The following is a 19,129-nucleotide window of genomic DNA, read 5'->3' as shown; positions in this document are numbered from 1 at the left end:
GGAGATGAGAAAGGAATGATGGAACATTCAGAAAGGCATTGTAATGTCTTCAAAAAGTCTTTCTTATGTGGGAATAATATATTGTTAAAGAAAAATCTGAAATAGAGGTGATTATCTAGCCAGGTTGCCTTGGTGTATTCAATTCTACATTTTTCTATGTAAAAATCTATGTAAGTACAATTTCATTCCAAATATATGTTTAATAATATAACACAGAGCTTATGTCTACCAAATAAAAGATTTTGAGTTTTTAATTCCTAAAAGCAGAAAGGGATGACTTTCTGAAAAGTGGGTATTATGAGTTGGCATCAATAAAGGATAGATGACATAATATGAAATCCATTTCCTTCTGGGGGTGGGGGGCTGTCATTGGAAAAGTACCTAGGTCTTTCTACATGTGCTTCTGTGTGAGAGGTGAGTAAAAAAAATGTGGTAATTGATTGAAACTTCAGCTTCCATAACTGTGTCTGAGAGAAGCCAAATCCAAGACCTTCTTTCTTGACAAAAGCCAAGAGAATCTTACTTGATAACATTCAGGAACTGATTGGAACTTTATGTTCCAAAATTCTAACTCTCTTGTCATCAGAAGCTAGTCATTTGTATTTCAACACAATAGGAAGCCCAAGTAAATTCTTCAAGACTGAGTAGTGACAGTACTATTTGTTAGTCAGACTGTCTACTATATCTCTAGTATAGAAACCATTTGGAGGACTTAGATGAGGAAGAATGGAACCGACAGGTAGAGATTGTCTATGTGTATGTGGAAGAGAAGGGCTGTTGAGCAATAAATTAGATAATTATTTGTTTAATTGAAGAGAAGTATAGTAATAACTCACAAAGAAACTATTTCTACTAGAAAGTTATATTTAGCATTTGTGTTTAAATCATGTAATGATGTCATCATTTTCATGAGTAATGGCATTTCTATTCTTAATTGTCAATAGAAATTAAGTAGCCAATGCTGTCTGTGATCAGTAAAAACCATCTTTGTCATTATGGGGACTCATCAACCTATCATTTTCAGTTACTAATATCAAGAATCTTAAATTTACAGCATATATTTAAAAGCCTTAGAGGTCAAACATATTTAACTTACATTTTAAGGTAAAGCTAGGATTACAATCTTCTAAGCAAAAGTAAACAGCTTGTTTAAATTCTCTAAGGCTCATTTATTTTACTTATTAAATAAGAACAATAGTGTACAACTCCTTGCTGATAAAAAGATTACAGAACCTGTCTCTTAATAAGCCCTCAAGCAAATTCTGAGTATCCTACCTGAGGTATTTACACATAAAATTTTCTCAGTTAGTAGCAGTACATTCTTTCCTGGTAGGGGTTGTGATGATATTTACAAAAACTTTGGAGAAATTTTCGCTATATTCTTTTTTTCTCATATCCTATGCTAAACAACATTTTGTACTTACATCACCCTTTCAATAGGACCATGACTTCATGATCTACACAGTTCTCTTATATCTCTCTCACTCTTCCATAATTGATTCACCAGAGAGTGGTCAGAGCCATCTTACTAGAGCCTAAGACAGAAGTAGGATTATATCGTTCTTCTGTGTAAAATGTTCTGGAGGCTTAACTCGTAATCTAAACTGAAATCACACTTTTAAATGTGGTCTATAATATCCTGCAAGGTTAATATCTAACTGCCTTTGTTCACTAAATCTAGTCCCATAGTATAATAGGTTACTGATACAAACTCTATTCCTTCCTTGGGAATTTCCCTGCTGACTTTTTGGTCTGGTGCTTTATCATAAATGTATACTTAGCTCCTTCCTTACTCACTTTCAACTAAATATGTATTTCAAATCAGAGAAGATTTCTCTTATTTCCCTACAGGAAGTGATGGTTTATTAAAAATCAAGTAAATTTCTCATCAATTTTCTAATAATATTTTTTCCCAGGCTAACTTGTCACTTCAGAGCTCCTCAGTAGCATTCAGACAAAAGAAAACAGAATGAATGTGACTGAATTCATCCTCATGGGGCTGACGCAGAACCCTCGGCTGCAGAGAATTCTTCTTTTGATGCTTCTTATCACCTACATTGTCACTGTCACAGGAAACCTGCTCATTGTGGGGACAATAGTCTGTAGTCAGACTTTGAACTCCCCAATGTACTTTTTCTTGGCTTTTTTATCTCTGATAGATGCGTGCTACTCATCTTCTATCATTCCTAAGATGCTGGCAGATTTGCTATCAGAGACAAAAACTATCTCATTCCATGGCTGCATGATGCAACTTTTTGTTGAACATTTCTTAGGAGCCTCAGAGATTGTCCTCCTTGTGGTCATGGCCTATGACCGCTATGTGGCCATCTGTAGACCTCTGCACTATGTGACAAGGATGAATCACCACAATTGCTGTCTCCTAGTGGGGGTATGTTGGATAATGGGTTTTCTCCACTCTTTTGGACAGATACTTGTTACTCTCTGGATTCCTTTCTGTGGCCCTAATGTCATGGACCATTTCTGCTGTGACATTTTCCCTTTACTACAATTGGCCTGCACTGACACTTTCCTTCTTGGTCTTCTCATTGCTGCCAATGGTGGTGTAATCCCTGTGATCACTTTCTCGATGCTTTTGATGTCTTATGTGGTCATCCTCTTCTCCTTGAGGACACATAGCACTGCAGGGAGGCAAAAGGCCCTCTCTACCTGTGGCTCCCACATCACAGTTGTTGTCTTGTTCTTTGTGCCATGCATTTATACATATATGCGACCAGTAACAACTTTTCATACGGATAAAGCCATAGCAGTGTTTTACACTCTTGTCACTCCCATGTTAAATCCAATTATCTACACTGTAAGGAACGCAGAAGTTAAAAATGCCATTAGAATGATACTAAAAAGGAATTCAATCTTGGATAACAAATGATTTTAATATGAATATCTTACTTTTGTTTTTTTCCCACAAAATTGCCTCTTACTAATGAGAAGTAAAATTAAAGATACTCAGTAGTGCACAAAATTAATATAAAAACTCTACATACATGTTCATCTATATAGATAAATCTACAATAAATTATTTTTTAAATTACACACAATAAAATGTTAAATACTACTAGCTATAAAATAAAAAATTATAATATAAAACTTATACTAGTACACAATACTTTGTGAGCATTATTTAGTGAAATCAAGGTTACTAAAACAAAGTACTGAGATATCCTGACAATCCATGCTGATACTTCAACAACTACTTAAATATTAAAAATGGATAGAGTATTCAATATGAATATGATGGACTCATGAAAAATTCTTGTTCCAGTGGGATGATGTGGCATTTCTTCACACGACAAAAGTCATTCAATTAAAATTCATAAACTATTTCTAGAACTTCCTATTTAATGTTTAAATGATTATATTCAATATTAACCAATGGACTATGGCCAATTGGAGACTTTTTATCATAAATTCTTTCCTAGCATACTTAATTGTTTCTTCCAGCCTATTTTATTATTTTAATGGTTTTATGGATGAAATAAAATGTAGTTCAGAAAAGTGAAGTAATTAGATCAAGATAGCGAGAGTTGCTAGTCATATTAACCCTTTTTTAGATTTAAATTAGATGCTCTTAAACATTTCAAAGAGTGTAAAATTCATGTTTTCAGTCAGAAAATTTTTATTTTATATATACTTCTTCTTTTCTTTTCTTTTTCTTTTCTTCTAGTTTGAGTCTTGCAGATTGTACCTTGTTGATTCTCAAACTGTGCTGTATCTCAGCATCTAAGGTTAAAAAGTGTCCAATTTGGGGGAAAGATAGTTGACAAAAATCTCTTCTCTTGCTACATGTTTGCTCTATATGATTTCAAAATTGTATTGGGTTTCCTTTACCATTGGATAGAATTTGTATTTCCAAAATTCATCACATTTAGTTTTATATAAGCAATTTAAGTGTCAGTTTATGGTCATATAACCTTATAAAATTAGAATCTGATAATTATTTTAAACACTAAACTTGTATATCAGCCTCGAGCCTAAATATCCCTTATTCCAGAGCCAGTAGTATTTCATTACATGATATTCCTGAAGATAAATTTTAAATTATGTCTTTATATACAATTTACCTCTTAATTATGTCATAAACAGTGTCCCTTCTTTTTTTTAAAAGATTTATTTATTTTGTATATGTGAGTACACTGTAGCTGTCTTCAGACACACCAGAAGAAATCATCAGAACCCATTACAGATGGTTGTGAGCCACCATGTGGTTGCTGGGAATTGAACTCAGGACCTCTGGAAGAGCAGTCAGTTTTCTTAACCACTGAGCTATCTCTCCAGCCCAACAGTGTTACTTCTTAAATTAAAAAACATTACTGGTGATTAAATGCAGGTATTTTGAAAAGCACAAGAATCTACATGAAGCAATTTTACATTTTTTTTGTTAGTAAAATGGTAAATTTTACTATGTGCACTTTTAAATGTTTTTTTTATTATTAATCATTCCATTTGCTTACATCTCAAATGATAAGCCCCTTTCCAATTACCCTTATACAAACACCCTTCCACATCTGCCCTCTCCCCTTTCCCCTTTATGAGGGTACTCCCCCAAACAGTCCAAGAAACAATTTTACTTTTAAAGAGTTGGTTTTATGTTCAATTCACTGAATGTGGACTCCTCTTCAAAATTTTACATTAGGGGCTGGAGAGATTGCTCAGTGGTTAAGATTACTTGGTGGGGGAATAGAAGTTCTGGGTTCATTTTTAGCATCCATATGACAGCTTATGGTCATATGAAACTCCAGTTCTAGAGGATTCATCTATCTCTTCTGCCACGAATTGGTACTACACACATGGTATGCTTATATACATTTAAGAATAATACATATAAAGTAAATAGTTCTTAATAACAAAATCTTCTTTAAGAGGAATGTTATAATTTCAACCATCAGAAAACAGGAATGATTATTTTGTAGTTAACTAAAGAGAACTGTTTTAATACTAAACAATGTAGCATGCTTACAAGATTCTGTTCTGAATAACTACTGGAGCTTTTTAGAAAAGCAGTCTGTTTTCATAGTTGGTATATGTAGTCGTAACTACCTATATTGCCACCTTTTAACCACATACAGCTCTTATCCTCTGCTGTTAATACGTGTTTTATGATGGAATCCATGGATTCTGTGATGTAACAATACTTAGAAAGCATCATCAGTACATTGACCCTATTGAGAAAGAAATATAATTCAGAAAAGTGTTGGCAAATTTTCTTCTTTTGCCATGTTTGTTCTGATTTCAAAATTGTATTGGGTTTCTTTTAGCATTGAATAGAAGTTGTGTTTCTAAAATTCTTTGTATTTACTTCTATATAAGCAATTTATGTGTCAGCTACATGCATTGAACTAGAGAGACGTGTTTATCTTTTTGAGTCTGGGTTATCTCATTTGGAATATTTTCTAGTTCCATGCATTTGGCTACAAATTTCATGATCTCACTGTTTCTAGTAGCAGAATGATACACCATTGTATAAATAAATGTACCAGACTTTCTTTATTCTTTGGTTGGGAGACATTTAGATTGTTCCCAGTTTCTGATTATTATGAATAAAGGTGCTATGAACATAGTTGAGCAGATTTTCTTGTGGTAGGATAAAGTACCTTTTGGGTATATGTCCAAAAGTAGTATAGCTGGTTCTTGAGATAGATTGATTTTCAATTTTCTGAGGAACTGCCACATTGATTTCCATAGTAATCGTCCTAGTTTGCACACTCACCAGTAAGGGAGGAGTGTTCCTCTTGTCCTACATCCATGCTACAATGAGCTGTCACTTGCATTTTTGATATTAATCATTCTGACAGGTGTAAAACGGAGTGCCAAAGAAAGTAGATTTTATTTGCATTTCCTTGATTTTGTTTCTTAGTCATTTGAATTTTCATTGTTGAGAATTCTTTTTAGATCTGTTTCCCAGATATAAATTTGGATTGTCTGATTTGTTAATATCTACCTTCTTGAGTTCTTTATATATTTTGGATAATAGTCCTCTGTCAGATGTGAGGATGGTGAAAATCTTTAACCATTCTGTAGAGTGCTGTTTTGTTCTATTGACAGTGTCCTTAGCTTTATAGAAGCTTTTTTTTCGTGAATTTTAAAATTCATCTTTAGAAACTTTTTTGAAAAATGTTTTTATTGTATATTGTATTTACTTACATTTCAAATGGTATCCCCCTTCCCCTTCTTGGTTTCCCCTCTGAAAACCCCCTATCACAGCCCTCAACCCCTGTTTCTATGAGGGTGCTCCTCCACCCACCCACCAACTCCTGCCTCAGTGCCTAGCATTTTCCTACACTGGGGCATCAAGACTTCACAGGACCAAAGACCTCTCCTCCCATTGATGCCAGATAAGGCAGTCTTCTATTACATATGCCCCTGGAGCATAAATCCCTCCATGTGTACTCTTTGGTCGGTGGTTTAGTCTCTGGGAGATCTGGGGTGTCTGCTTGGCTGATTGTTGTTCTTCCTATGAGTTGCAAACCCCTTCAGGTCCTTCAGTTCTTTCCCTAACTCCTCCATTGAGGACCCAGTGCTCAGTCCAATGGTTGATTGTGAGCAGCCACATCTGTATTTGTCAGGCTCAGGTAGAGCCTCTGGTAGAGCCTCTCAGGCTGTATCAGGCTCCTGTCTGCAAGTACTTCTTGGTATCCTCAATAGTAGCTGGGTTTGGTATCTGTATATGAAGGTGTCTCTGGATGGCTTTTTCTTCAGTTTCTGCTGCACACTTTGTCCTTGTGTTTCCTTTAGACAGAAGCAATTCTGGCTTGAAAATTTGGGATATGAGTGTAGACCAAATCCCAACTGGGGATCTTGCATAACATCTGGAAATGGTCTCTATAGGTTCTCTCTCACCATTGTTGGGCACTTCAGCTAAACTTATCTCCATTGGGTTCTGGAGCCTCTTGCTTTCCTGGTATCTGGGACTTTCTGGTGGTTACCCCCAGTTCCCCATCCCCCATTGCTATATACCTCTCTTCAATTTCCTGGCCCTCTGTATGTCACCCTATCTCCTCTCATACCCGATCCTGCCCCCCTTTTTACCCTCTCTTCCTCCCCAAATCCCCCTCAACCTCTACCTCCAGTGACTATTTTGTTCCCATTTGTAAGAAAGACTGAAACATTCATACTTTGGTCTTCCTTCTTCTTGAGCTTCATATGGTCTGTGAATTGTATCGTGGGTATTCTGAACTTATTCACTTATAAGTGAGTACATATCATTTGTATTCTTTAGTGAGTGGGTTACCTTACTCCAGATGATATTTTCTAGTTCCATTCATTTGCCTAAGAATTTCATGAATTCATTGTTTTTAATTAGTACTCCATTGTGTAAATGTACCACATTTTCAGTATCCATTCCTCTGTTGAAGGACATCTGGATTCTTCCCAGCTTCTCGATATTATAAATAAGGCTGCTATGAACATAGTAGAGCATGTGTCCTTGTTGTGTGTTGGTCCATATTTTTTGTGTATATGCCTAGGAGTAGCTGTGTCCTCAGGTAATACTATGTCCAATTTTCTGAGGAAACACCAGACTGATATCTAGAGTGGTTATACCAGCTTGCAGTCTCACCAGCAATTGAGGAGTGTTCTTACTCTACATCCTGGCCAGCATCTGTTGTCACCTGAGTTTTTGATCTTAGCCATTTTGACTGGTGTGAGATAGAGTCTCAGAGTCATTTTGATTTGCATTTCCCTGATGACTAATGATGTTGAACATTTCTTTAGGTGCCTCTTGGTCATTCGATAGTCCTCAGTTGAGAACTCTTTGTTTAGCCCTGTATCCCATTTTTAAATAGGGTTATTTGGTTCTATGGAGTCTAACTTCTTGAATTTTTCATTAAATTGAAAAGTTTCTGTTAGCCAAAGGACACTGTCAGTAGGACAAAACAATAAGACAAAACAGTAACCAACAGATTGTCAAAAGATCTTTGCCAATCATACATCTGATAGAGGGCTAATATCTAATATATGCGAAGCTTCTTAATTTGGTTTTTGTTCTTAATGTCTCTGCTGTTGGTGTTTTGTTCAGGAAGTTGTGTCCTATTCCAATGTGTTCAAGACTATTTCTCACTTTTTCTTCTGTTAGGTTCAGTATATCTAGGTTTTCTGATGAGGTCTATTGTCCACTTGAACTTGATTTTTGTGTAACGGTGATAGATATGGTCTATTTGCGCTCTTTTACATGTCAACATCCAGTTGGACTAGCACCATTTGTTGAAGATGTTTTTTCCCATTGTGTATTTCTGGCTTCTTTATAAAAAAAATCATGAATCTATGTATGTATTTATGTTATGTGAGGCAGTCCTTGATTCAATTCCATTGGTCAACCATTCTATTTTATGCAAATACTATGCAGTTCTTATTACTGTAGGTCTGCAGTACAGCTCAAAATCATGAATAATGATACATTTGGATTTTTTTTTATTTTACAGAATTATTTTAGCTGTGGGAATGCATGGATACCCATGGCAAGAAGAAATGACTAGTGTGAGTAGACTGGGGGTAGGAGGGAATGGGAAGAGGAAGAGCAGGCAGGATTGTGAGGAACAGAGGAATTTAATACTGAGAGAGCTAACTGTAATTTGTAGTACTTGGAGGCAATGTAGAAGTCTAGTGCAGTAGAAATTCCCAGGAATCTATTGGGATGACACTAGATAAGACTCCTATAAAGGGGTTTATGGAGCTTGAAAGAGCAATCTCCTCTAAACAGACAAGATTTCCCATAGGGAGAGAATGAACCAACAGTTGAAGAGCCTGCATTAACTCACCTAGGCATTATATATTATGATTGTATAGCTGGCAGTTCTTGTGGAACTCCTATGAGTGGGAACAGGGGCATCCCTGACTCTTTGGAATCCATGTGTCTTCGACTTCTTTGGGACGCCTCTCTTCCTACTGGGTTATCTTGTCTATTCTTAATACAAGGTAAGATTCCTAGTCTTATTGCAACTTGATATACCATGTTTGATTGTTATCTCTGGAAGGCCTGCCCATTTCTGAAGGGAAATAGAGGAGTGGATTAAGAGGGGGGAGTCATGGTGATGAGGGACTGTAAGGGGAGAAGGAAGGGTAAAAGTTCTGTGTGGATGTAATATATGAGAGAATAATAGATAGACAGAAAATAGATAATAAAATAGATAATTAAATAATCCCTTTTGATACTATGCTACACACATACATTGATGTCTAGCCCAATTGTCATCAGAGAGGGTTCATCCAGCAACTGATGGGCACAGGTACAGAGACCCACAGACAAACACTAGGTAGAGACAGGGGAAACCTGCAGAAGATGGGGAGGGCAAACTGTAGAAGCCAGAGGCATCAAGGACATTATGAAAACAAGGGTCATAGAAATAAGTAAGCAGGGCTCATAGGGGCTCAAAGAAACTGAAGCAACAATCATGGGTCCTGGATGTGTCTTGTGTAGGTTGGTGTTCTGTAGAACCACCAAGAATGGTAGCGGGAGTTGTCCTTGACTCTTTTGCCTGTGCTTGAGATCATTTTCCTCCTATGTGTTGCCACATCAAGTTGTCATATGGGAGGTTTTGCCCAGTTTTACTGTATCTTGTTAGGTCATGTTACATAACTATTTCTGGGAGATCTGTTCTTTTTTGCTCTTTTCCTTTGAAAAGAAACAGAGAGGAATTGATCTAGGGGAGACTGAGGGAAAGAACTGGGAGGAGTGGAGAGAGGGGAAAGTGTGGTCATGATGCAATGAATGAGAGAATATAAAAGTTTAAAAATACAAACCAGTAAGGTACATGCTGAGTAGATAAAACTCTTCATTTTGTTTAAAAACAACTGTAATAAATAACAAATGTTACAAAAAATTCAAGTATTTGTTTGTTTGTTTTAGTAGATAATTCTAATACACCTAACAATGGATGACAGAATAAATGGACCATGACATAGTAACTAGAAATGAGAAATATATGAGGACAAGGGTATTGATCCACGATTCAGGAGGTTTGACCTCTATTTTTGTCTTGGCAGATGATGTTCTTAATCTGATTTAGTTTTTCATGTTATAATGTGGTAATCCCAGTACTTCATTTTTTATGTATATTTAATATAAGTGGCTAAAGTGAATTTTACAAACTAAACATATAATGCAAGAATTTGAGAACTTTCATTATAATGATAATAATGTAATTCAATAATTAATATGAAAAATGAGTGGTGCAAAAAACTGTAAATTGTATTTGGTATGATCTGCTGTTCTAGTAATACAGGTCACAACTAAAACTCAATATATCTGAAAATATTTCAATATAACAATAAGGTATGGGTAGGTAAGTAGAATACCAGAAAAAGAAATACTAAATCACAGAGTAGCCACCTAAATGTGTGTTTAAAATACTTATTTCAAGACTCCTCATGAATAGTCTTAGTTCATTTGATCATCAAATATTAAAGTTTATTAATTAATTAATTTATTTATTATTTTATTGGATATTTATTTATTTAATGCAAAATGTTATCCCCCTTCCCGATTACCCCTCTGCAAACCCCCATCACATCCTCTCTTCTCTTGTCCTCTATGAGAGTGCACCCCCACCTAACCACCCATTCCTTTCTCACCAATCTAGAATCCTCTTATGCTGGGTTATCAAGCCTCGACAGAATCAAGGGCCTCACTTCCCATTGATACCAGATAAAGCAATCTTCTGCTACATATGTAGCTAGAGCCATGGGTCCCTCCATTTAAACTTGTTGGTTGATAGTTTAGTCCCTGGAAGTTCTAGGTATTCCAGTTAGTTGATATTGTTCTTCCTGTAGGGTTGCAATCTCCTCCAGCTCCTTCAGTCCTTCCCCTAACTCTTCCATTGGGTCCCTGTGCTCATTCAGATGGTTGGCTGTGGATACCTACATCTGCATTGGTCAGGTGTTGGCAGAGCCTTTCAGAGGACAGCTATACCAGACCCCTTTCAGCAAGCACTTCTTGGCATCAGCAATAGTATCAAGAGTTTGATGTTTGCAAATGGGATGGATCCCTTGCTGAGACAATCTCTGGAAGGCCTTTCCTTCAGTCTCTGTTCCATTTTTTTGTCCCTGCACTTCATTTAGACAGGAATAATTCTGGGTTAAATTTTTTGAGATGAGTGACTGGCCCCATCTCTCAACTGGAGGCCATACCTATCTACTGGAGATGATCTCAATAGGTTCTATCTTCCCTTTGTCGGGTATTTCAGCTAATGTCATCCCCACTGGGTCCTGGGAACCTCTTGCTTCCCTAGTATCTAGGACTTTCTAGTGGCTACCCATAGCTATACTACTTCTGAGCATATACTCAAAAGATTCTCCAACATATATCAAGGACACATGCATACTCCATTATGTTCATAGCAATCTTATTTATAATAGCCAGAAGCTGGAAACAACTCAGATGTTCCTCAGTGGAAGAATAGATACAGAAAATGTGGTGCATTTACATAATAGAACACTACTTAGCTATTAAAAACCATGACTTCATGAAATTCACAGGCAAATGGATGGAACTATAAAATATCATCTTGAGTGAGGTAACCCAGACACAAAAGAACACACATGGTAAATACTCAGTGATGAATGGATATTAGCCCAAAAGCTTAGAATACCCATGATGCAACTCACAGATTATATGAAACTTAAGAAGAAGGAAGATCAAACTGTGGTTGATTCAATGCTACTTAGAAGGTGGAGCAAATTAATCATGGAAGGCAGAGGGAGGGAGGAATTTGAGAGGGTAAGAGAGGTGGAGGGAAATGGTGGGGGTAGGACCAGGTATGGGAAGAGACAGAAGAGAAGTACTGAGGGTCAGGAAATTGATCAGAAATAGTAGTAGTGAGAAATGGGCAAATAAGGGTAGCCACTATTAACATTTATTAGTAGTTGACTGCTTTGATTGTTTTTTTTGTCTGTTTATTTTGTTTTTTGTTTGTTTGTTTGTTTGGTTGGTTGGTTTTGCATGGTGATTCATAGTATTCAGGATGCAAGAAAAAATAATTAAATACAAATGCTGGAGAAGTTTTCTAATATTCAGAGACAAATTGTTTTTAACATTAGCATTTAGTAGGAATTGAACACTCAGTTTAATCCAATAGGTTATAGAAGTAAGGATGCTTCTGGGAATTGCCTCAATTCTGCCTTTCTATGAGGTCTGAAAACTAAGTAAAATAAAATATTAGTCAATGAGCAAATCAGATATTTTTCCTTGTGTGGTCTGTTCTGCATTATTCCAGTGAGGTAAGCACATATTTCTTCTTATCTTTCAGGCTCAGTGCTATGTAACTCTAACATGACACTAATCAACTCTATATAAATAGAGATAAATTAATTGTCAATTTTTCACATTTTGTGTTAAAGCCAATAAAACCTCTAAATTATTTGTGGAATTAAAATATTTTGACCAGCTGGCAAATATTTCCATGTGTAAACATACATTTAAATTTTTAATAAGCATTCAGCTGTTCAAGAAATTTGTGTTTCTTTTGGATGGACATGACCTTGTCTCAGAACTCAGTTCTTCTATATGGAAGCATTTTAAAATTGAAAGTATAGGTTCAAAGAAAAGAACAAAACATCTTTTAATTCTTTGGGGACATAGATATTTATAAACAAGTGAAGAAGAAACACCAGTCAAATTTATGTTATGGATAATCATGATGATGGAAAGTTTCCAAGTCCTGAGCTGGGTGGGGCTATGTGTTCTCAAATGCCATGGAAAACTCTTAAATTCCAGTTGTACATCAAGAAGGAAAGTTTTGCTTCTCTTGTTTCTCCTTGATGCCACACTGCAGACAACATCTGAGGGGCACTGGTTTGCTGAAGATGCCCCTCTTCTTTGTCCAAGATAAGAAGAAATGTAAGAGGAAGCCTTAGAGCCCGACCAGAAACTTATTCAACCTACTCCATATAAAACAAGAGAGTGTCATTACTGGACAGTTAGGAAATTGGCTGACAGAGTGAGGCTTATAATTCTTTTATTCCATTTTAGAGGAGACTTTTAACTAGACTGAAGGGCATAAACTGTGGCTGCTATGATCAGTTATGAGAGAAGTAAAACAACACATGAGAAACCATACAGCACGGCTTGATGCATAATAAACATCCAAGAAAAACTGAAGCCATTTTACAATAATTAAAATTTTGAAGTAGGGAGGAGAGCAGCCATTCTTAAAGGTTTAATAAAAATATTATATTTAAATTTTATTTACAAATTAAATACAAAGAAGCTATACTGCTATAATAACATATTTTATTTTACCTTACCAACAGAACTATTTAAAAACATGTTTCTATTCTCTATCACGTCTTCATTTTTAAGATTAAAAAGTGAGTTTTCAGAGAGTGTCTGCGGAATCCTTATGTAGAACCATGGAATTCTCTTATCTTTGTATATAATAATGTACAACATGATATTTGCCATGTGAACAACCACACACCAATGACTTCACAGAAATGGATATTAAGGTAAGAGGAATGATACATGTCCCAGAGTGGAGTATTCCAAGTTAAATTTTTCTGCTTAGTATCCCTAAGAGTGTTTAAAGTTTGTGAATAACACTAGGTTCCTGCCTTAGAATGATCAGGAAGATGGAACAACTGAAGCCTGGCACTATGTTGATGCTAGTCATGGCTTAGTGTCTCCCTTAAAACAGATGAACTAGCAAGACAATAGGAAAGGCAGCAGGCATCCTATGGAATGAGCAGCAGTGGAAACACAGACATATTATCACAGCCATTCCTTTCAGAGACAGTAAGATTATGAAAATAGAAGAAGTATTTGGGGCAACCATCCGATCTTCTGTGAAAGCCAAGAGAAGGAACTGAAGTTGGAAGAGGACATATTTCCCAGATAGTTATATAAAGGAATGTTCTTACCTGGATGGATAAGTGTTTAACTTACCTGAACATATTTCTATGCTTACTTTAGATAATTCCCACATTTGTTAGTATCTGTGCTGTACCATCTTCCATTATTTGATTTCCTATCCCACTTCACATTTATAAGTCTTTAAGGCTGAGTTCTAAACGTGTTTATGCATTCTGAATAGTAGCTCATTTTTCTTTTATAAAATAATTAAATGAAGGAACCATTTTTGTTGCAATTTTAAGAGTTATAATTGAACTTTGCATAACCTTAAAGGACATATTTTATTATTATATTAATAAATTTTTTACTTTTAATGTAATACTTGAAATCATGCTGACATTGTTTTTATTATTAGTGCACAGTTTGTAAAATGTGGTTTCATAAGTGTTTATTGTACTTTTAAAAAGTCTCTAAGCTTGATCTGTGGTACTGTATACATTTTATGTAAAGGCTATAGAATCCTTACTTTGTTTATTGACAATGGTTACCACATGAGCACACTGGCATTGCTAGGTATTTGATAGCGGAAAGTAAACATTTATTAAAATTAGGTTTTATTTTGAATAAGCTTAAATTATGTAAACTTGCGAAGAGAGTAGGTGATAAGAATTATTCAATTAATGTAAGTTGTTTCTTTTTTTTACTTCTTTCACTTAATTTGATTTTCTTGATTCAGTGAAGCTATCTGGAACTGTCTGAGGGCATTGTCATTCATTTTTGTATGGGTAAAGAGAGAGATTTTAAATTATTGTTGGTGATAATGCTGGTTTAGTAAAGAGGTTTTCACCTCTCACCAAGAAAACTTCTCTGTGGAAAAGACAGACACCATTGCAGAAAAACACAACCAATCAAAATGTATAATTATGTATCTCAATCTGGATGAATTCATCTATAAAACACTAACAGTAATGATCCTGGAACACTTCTGAGGAGTGGGTGGAAAGATTATAAGAGCCAAAGGATCGCAGAGTTTGTTGTGAGATTGTGTCTCTTAGTAGTTTCTGATTTTCATCCATAAAGAATTCCACATAATTGCCTAAACCTGAGTTGAACAAGGATGGTAATCAATAACATACCAAAGTGAACAGGGAAAAAGTCCACAAGGTCCCAATCCTACACAGGAACTACAGACAACTAAAGAATATTGAGAATGGGGGAAAACGTCTTCCCTAGGGAAGAACACACAAAATAGTTACCCAATACAAATTAGCTTCTAATACCAAATGCTCAGCCCTAAAAACATATACAAGTAGCATTGCCCAGATTGAAAAAGGTGTGTGTGTGAGTTTGTGTGTGTGTTTGTGTGTGTGTGTTTGTGTGTGTCTGTGTGTTCTTGTACATGTTCTTGTATATATACAATCATAGTGGCAATGATTTGAAAGATAGTAAGGAGTAGCATAGGGAGGATATAGAATAGAAGAAAATTAAGGGAGAAATATAATTATATTTTAATCTCAAAAATAAATGTGTAATGGATTTTAAAATATATGTATTTTATCACAGTGATTGGCCAAATTCCTTTTTAAACCCTTTTAAACATAGAAAAATACTGGTAAAATTTAAATCCTCATTTGTAAAACTGAAATTAGGTCTAAAATGTCATCCTTCTGATTATGGGGTATGTACTCACCTCTCACACTGTCTTCTGATATTCTGACTGCATTGATGATATAACTTTTCCCATTCCCAATTGAAATACATTTTTTTTTATAAGTTTCATCCTCAGAAATGTTACATGAATATTTAAAATTGTTTAGAACCTTAAGTAACCTTCTCCAAACCTTAGGACAAATAGCAAATCTTGTATTGGCTACACCAGCAAGAGTCACCAGCTGATCTTCCGACTTTTTACCTCATTCTCTTTCCAGCATTAGTTCTACCCATACCCTGAGTCATTTATTAGCATACATTTTTCTAGGAGAACTATTGGTTGATGCTATGATCATATAAGTTTGTTTAATTTTCCTGTTTCTTAGGTGATAGTTTTGTAAGTAGTTTTGGAATTTATAGTACAGACACCTAGAAGAAATAAATCAGGATCTTGAGGACAGAAACTAATGAACAATTGGTATACTTGGTAGTTATATTAATAGTTAGATAGTATCTGTTGACTACAAGTAGAATTCATCAACTGGGATTATTTTTAAATATTTTAAATAGTATTCTTCTATTTACCTATTTTTACCAAACAGGCATGACCATGTACTTATATTCACAAGCATGTGCTTCTTGACTGATATTTATATATGAGGAGAACTTATTTATTCTTTTCATCTGTGTGCACAAGTAGAAATGAATGGAAAATCATCCTGTGGGTAGGGCATGTTACTAGATTACCAGATTACTGAATTCGAAAATGGCACAGCTACCACAGGGAGCCTTGGTATTCTTTGGAGTCTGACAGGTCACATAATCTTAGGAGCTGAGCCATTACCTTATGCCTGGATGTTTCTTCTTCACAATATGGAACTGTTTTCTTTGCCATGTCCAGAAAGCTCTGCTTTTTAAGATTTACATAATTTTTCTATGCTTCAATTTGACTGATCTTCAACTATTAATCTGAAATTTTCCTATTTTTTTATATTCTCAATGAAATTAAAGCACTGAAAGCACTTTGGACTGGCCTTAATGAATTGATAGCTACAGAACTATAAAGTGTATTGAAGCAAATGCTTATCATCATTGCCAAATTATATGCTCACTATTGGACAGTCACCTTTTCCTTGGAAATCATGCAAAACCAGAGTTTTGTAACTGAATTTGTCTTCCTGGGACTTTCACAGAATCCAAATCTTCAAAAACTGATATTTATTATATGTCTAGTTGTCTACATTACAACTATTGGGAGCAATATGATGATTATAATTACTGTTGTCTGTAGCCCTACACTATTGGGCTCTCCCATGTATTTCTTCCTGGCTTTCTTGTCTTTACTGGATGCAAGCTTCTCCTCTGCCATGACACCCAAGATGATTGTCGATTCTCTCTACATGAGAAAAACCATCTCCTTTGAAGGATGCATGATACAACTTTTTGTTGAACACTTCTTTGGTGGAGCTGAGATGATTCTTCTGACAGCCATGGCCTATGACCGCTATGTGGCCATCTGTAAGCCCTTACACTACTCTTCCATCATGACCAGGAAGCTCTGTGGCACTTTGGTGGGGGTGGCCTGGGCAGGAGGATTCTTACATTCTACTGTACAAATTATCTTTACTTTGCAGCTACCATTTTGTGGACCCAATGTCATTAATCATTTTATGTGTGACTTATTTCCATTATTAGAGCTTGCCTGCACTGACACTCACATCTTTGGCCTTTTTGTGGTTGCCAACAGTGGGTTGATCTGTATCATAGTATTTGTTTTGTTGCTTATCTCCTATGTTTTTATCTTGCTGTTTTTGAGATCTCAAAGTTCTGAAGGGCGGTGGAAAGCTCTGTCTACTTGTGGGTCCCATGTTGCTGTTGTGGTTTTGTTCTTTGTCCCATGCATATTTATATATGCAAGGCCTCACAGTGCTTTCTCCTTTGACAAAATGGTAGCATTATTTTACACCATGCTATCCCCCTTGCTTAATCCTATGATTTACACGTTTAGGAATAAGGACATGAAAAATGCCATAAGGAAAGTATGGAAAAAATTAATAATGGTTTCAGATGAAAGGTAAAAGGAAGTTACATTTTATCAAAATTAATATAAAGAATAAAAAGAGACAAAATTGTTGCAGACAAAAACTATAGTGTATTATTACCTATAATGAGTTGATGCAATTCTCAAGAACTAGCATTATTTTAGGAGTTCAAAAATACTATTTTTCCTTTTATTATGGGCATGTCCTCTCAGTTGGAAACAATTATACATGTAAATTAAAAAGAATTGAATTCTATATTTCCTTAGAATCTATCAATAAAAATAATGCAGTCCAAATTTTCAATTGCAATACTGGCTATTAATTTCATGCTTTCAAAAATTCTGAAAGAAACTCATCATATAAAAGATAGTTATATGAAAATTTGTTTAACCTATATAAAGAGAAAGAAATATCAATTATGATATTGACTTTAGTAATTAGTAAAGTTTAGGATTAATAGAAGGAAAATCTTCACAGAACTACTGTTGGCTCGTGTCTAGCGTTACTCCACTGTTTCACTGGAGTCCTTTTCAGTTTGCTTGAGAATCCGAATCACTTATTTATATCTTGGGAGTTAATGATTGATTACACATTCTGACCTACACATTTCCTTCTTGGTTTAAGTGCCACTTTATGCCAGTCAGCCTGGAGAAGGAGACAGAAGGGGCCCATAAGTGTTTCTCAATGATATCGTCTGAGAAAATAACACAAAAGAATTCTAGAGACTAAATGGAATTATCCTACCTGACCATTCATTCTCACTTCATGAGATGGTACTAGTACATGATAATACTAATGGGACCAAAAACCTAAGGACAGATATGTAATGGAACCTATGGGAAATAAAATACTATTTTATTTTATTGGACAGTGGCTGGCCAAATGTACATTAATGTGACCTCTAATAACCCAAATACCAGTGCATAAATCAACCCTCATAAGAAAAGCTATTTTATTGCAGTATATGGTAATTAACAAAAAGACTCACAGCTGGACAAAGTACAAACAGTAACAAGCTTTGTAGCAAACTTTTCCCCTCAAGATTCAAGTATCTATGTGAAAACGAAGACATATCTTAAGAACCAGAAATGGTGGATGAATTTATGGAAATAAAAGTTTCCAGATAGAATATAGGAACTCAGAAGATAGACAGTATGCACAGGACCAGCACAAGCTCAAACCAGACTAAATCTTCGCACAGAGACTGAGAAGTGGGCACAAAGTCCCATTTCTATCCAAGAAGCTACTTGCAACTGATAGCTTCTGGAAGAGGGAATGTCAGTTTTCTTCAATGTGGCAATACTAAACATATCAACCACATGTCAGGGAAAGCTTATGCTCAATAGTGTGAGAGTGTGTGTGTGTGTGTGTGTGTGTGTGTGTGTGTGGTGTTTTTATGTGTGTAGTATGTGATATTTAATTATTTATAGTAATTTTATCTTTTTGATGTTTTGTGGGTTTTTTTTTTTTCTTGAGAGAATGACAAAAGATGATAGAACATTGGTTGGGTAGGAAGGTAAGGAGGATCTGGGAGGAGTTTGGAGAAGAGAAAGAGTATGATCAAAATATATTGTATGAAAAAGTTTAATAAAAAGGTAAAACTGGGAAAACTAAATTCCAAAAGAAGTTTTTATGTCAT

General features: G+C 35.4%; 2 protein-coding genes across 2 annotated transcripts; both read left to right on the top strand.

Annotated features, from left to right (window-relative positions):
- The first annotated feature begins 1,906 nt into the window (after positions 1-1,906).
- Positions 1,907-2,974, top strand: LOC114608523 (olfactory receptor 140-like). The gene has a single exon (XM_028752487.1). The coding sequence runs from the start codon at positions 1,970-1,972 to the stop codon at positions 2,885-2,887; it is 918 nt and encodes a 305-aa protein (XP_028608320.1). The 5' UTR covers positions 1,907-1,969; the 3' UTR covers positions 2,888-2,974.
- A 13,604-nt stretch (positions 2,975-16,578) lies between these two features.
- Positions 16,579-17,526, top strand: LOC114608507 (olfactory receptor 4C15-like). The gene has a single exon (XM_028752469.1). The coding sequence runs from the start codon at positions 16,591-16,593 to the stop codon at positions 17,524-17,526; it is 936 nt and encodes a 311-aa protein (XP_028608302.1). The 5' UTR covers positions 16,579-16,590.
- The last annotated feature ends 1,603 nt before the right edge of the window (positions 17,527-19,129 follow it).

This window comes from Grammomys surdaster, unplaced genomic scaffold, assembly GCF_004785775.1.
Source record: "Grammomys surdaster isolate TR1022 unplaced genomic scaffold, NIH_TR_1.0 125919, whole genome shotgun sequence".
NCBI classification, from domain to species: domain Eukaryota; kingdom Metazoa; phylum Chordata; class Mammalia; order Rodentia; family Muridae; genus Grammomys; species Grammomys surdaster.
Note: the sequence above shows the minus strand (reverse complement) of the source record. Positions and strands in the feature narration are given on the sequence as shown.

Excerpts from the sequence above, each read along its gene's own strand:
- LOC114608523 (XM_028752487.1), top strand. The coding sequence starts at position 1,970 with ATGAATGTGACTGAATTCATCCTCATGGGGCTGACGCAGAACCCTCGG.
- LOC114608507 (XM_028752469.1), top strand. The coding sequence starts at position 16,591 with ATGCAAAACCAGAGTTTTGTAACTGAATTTGTCTTCCTGGGACTTTCA.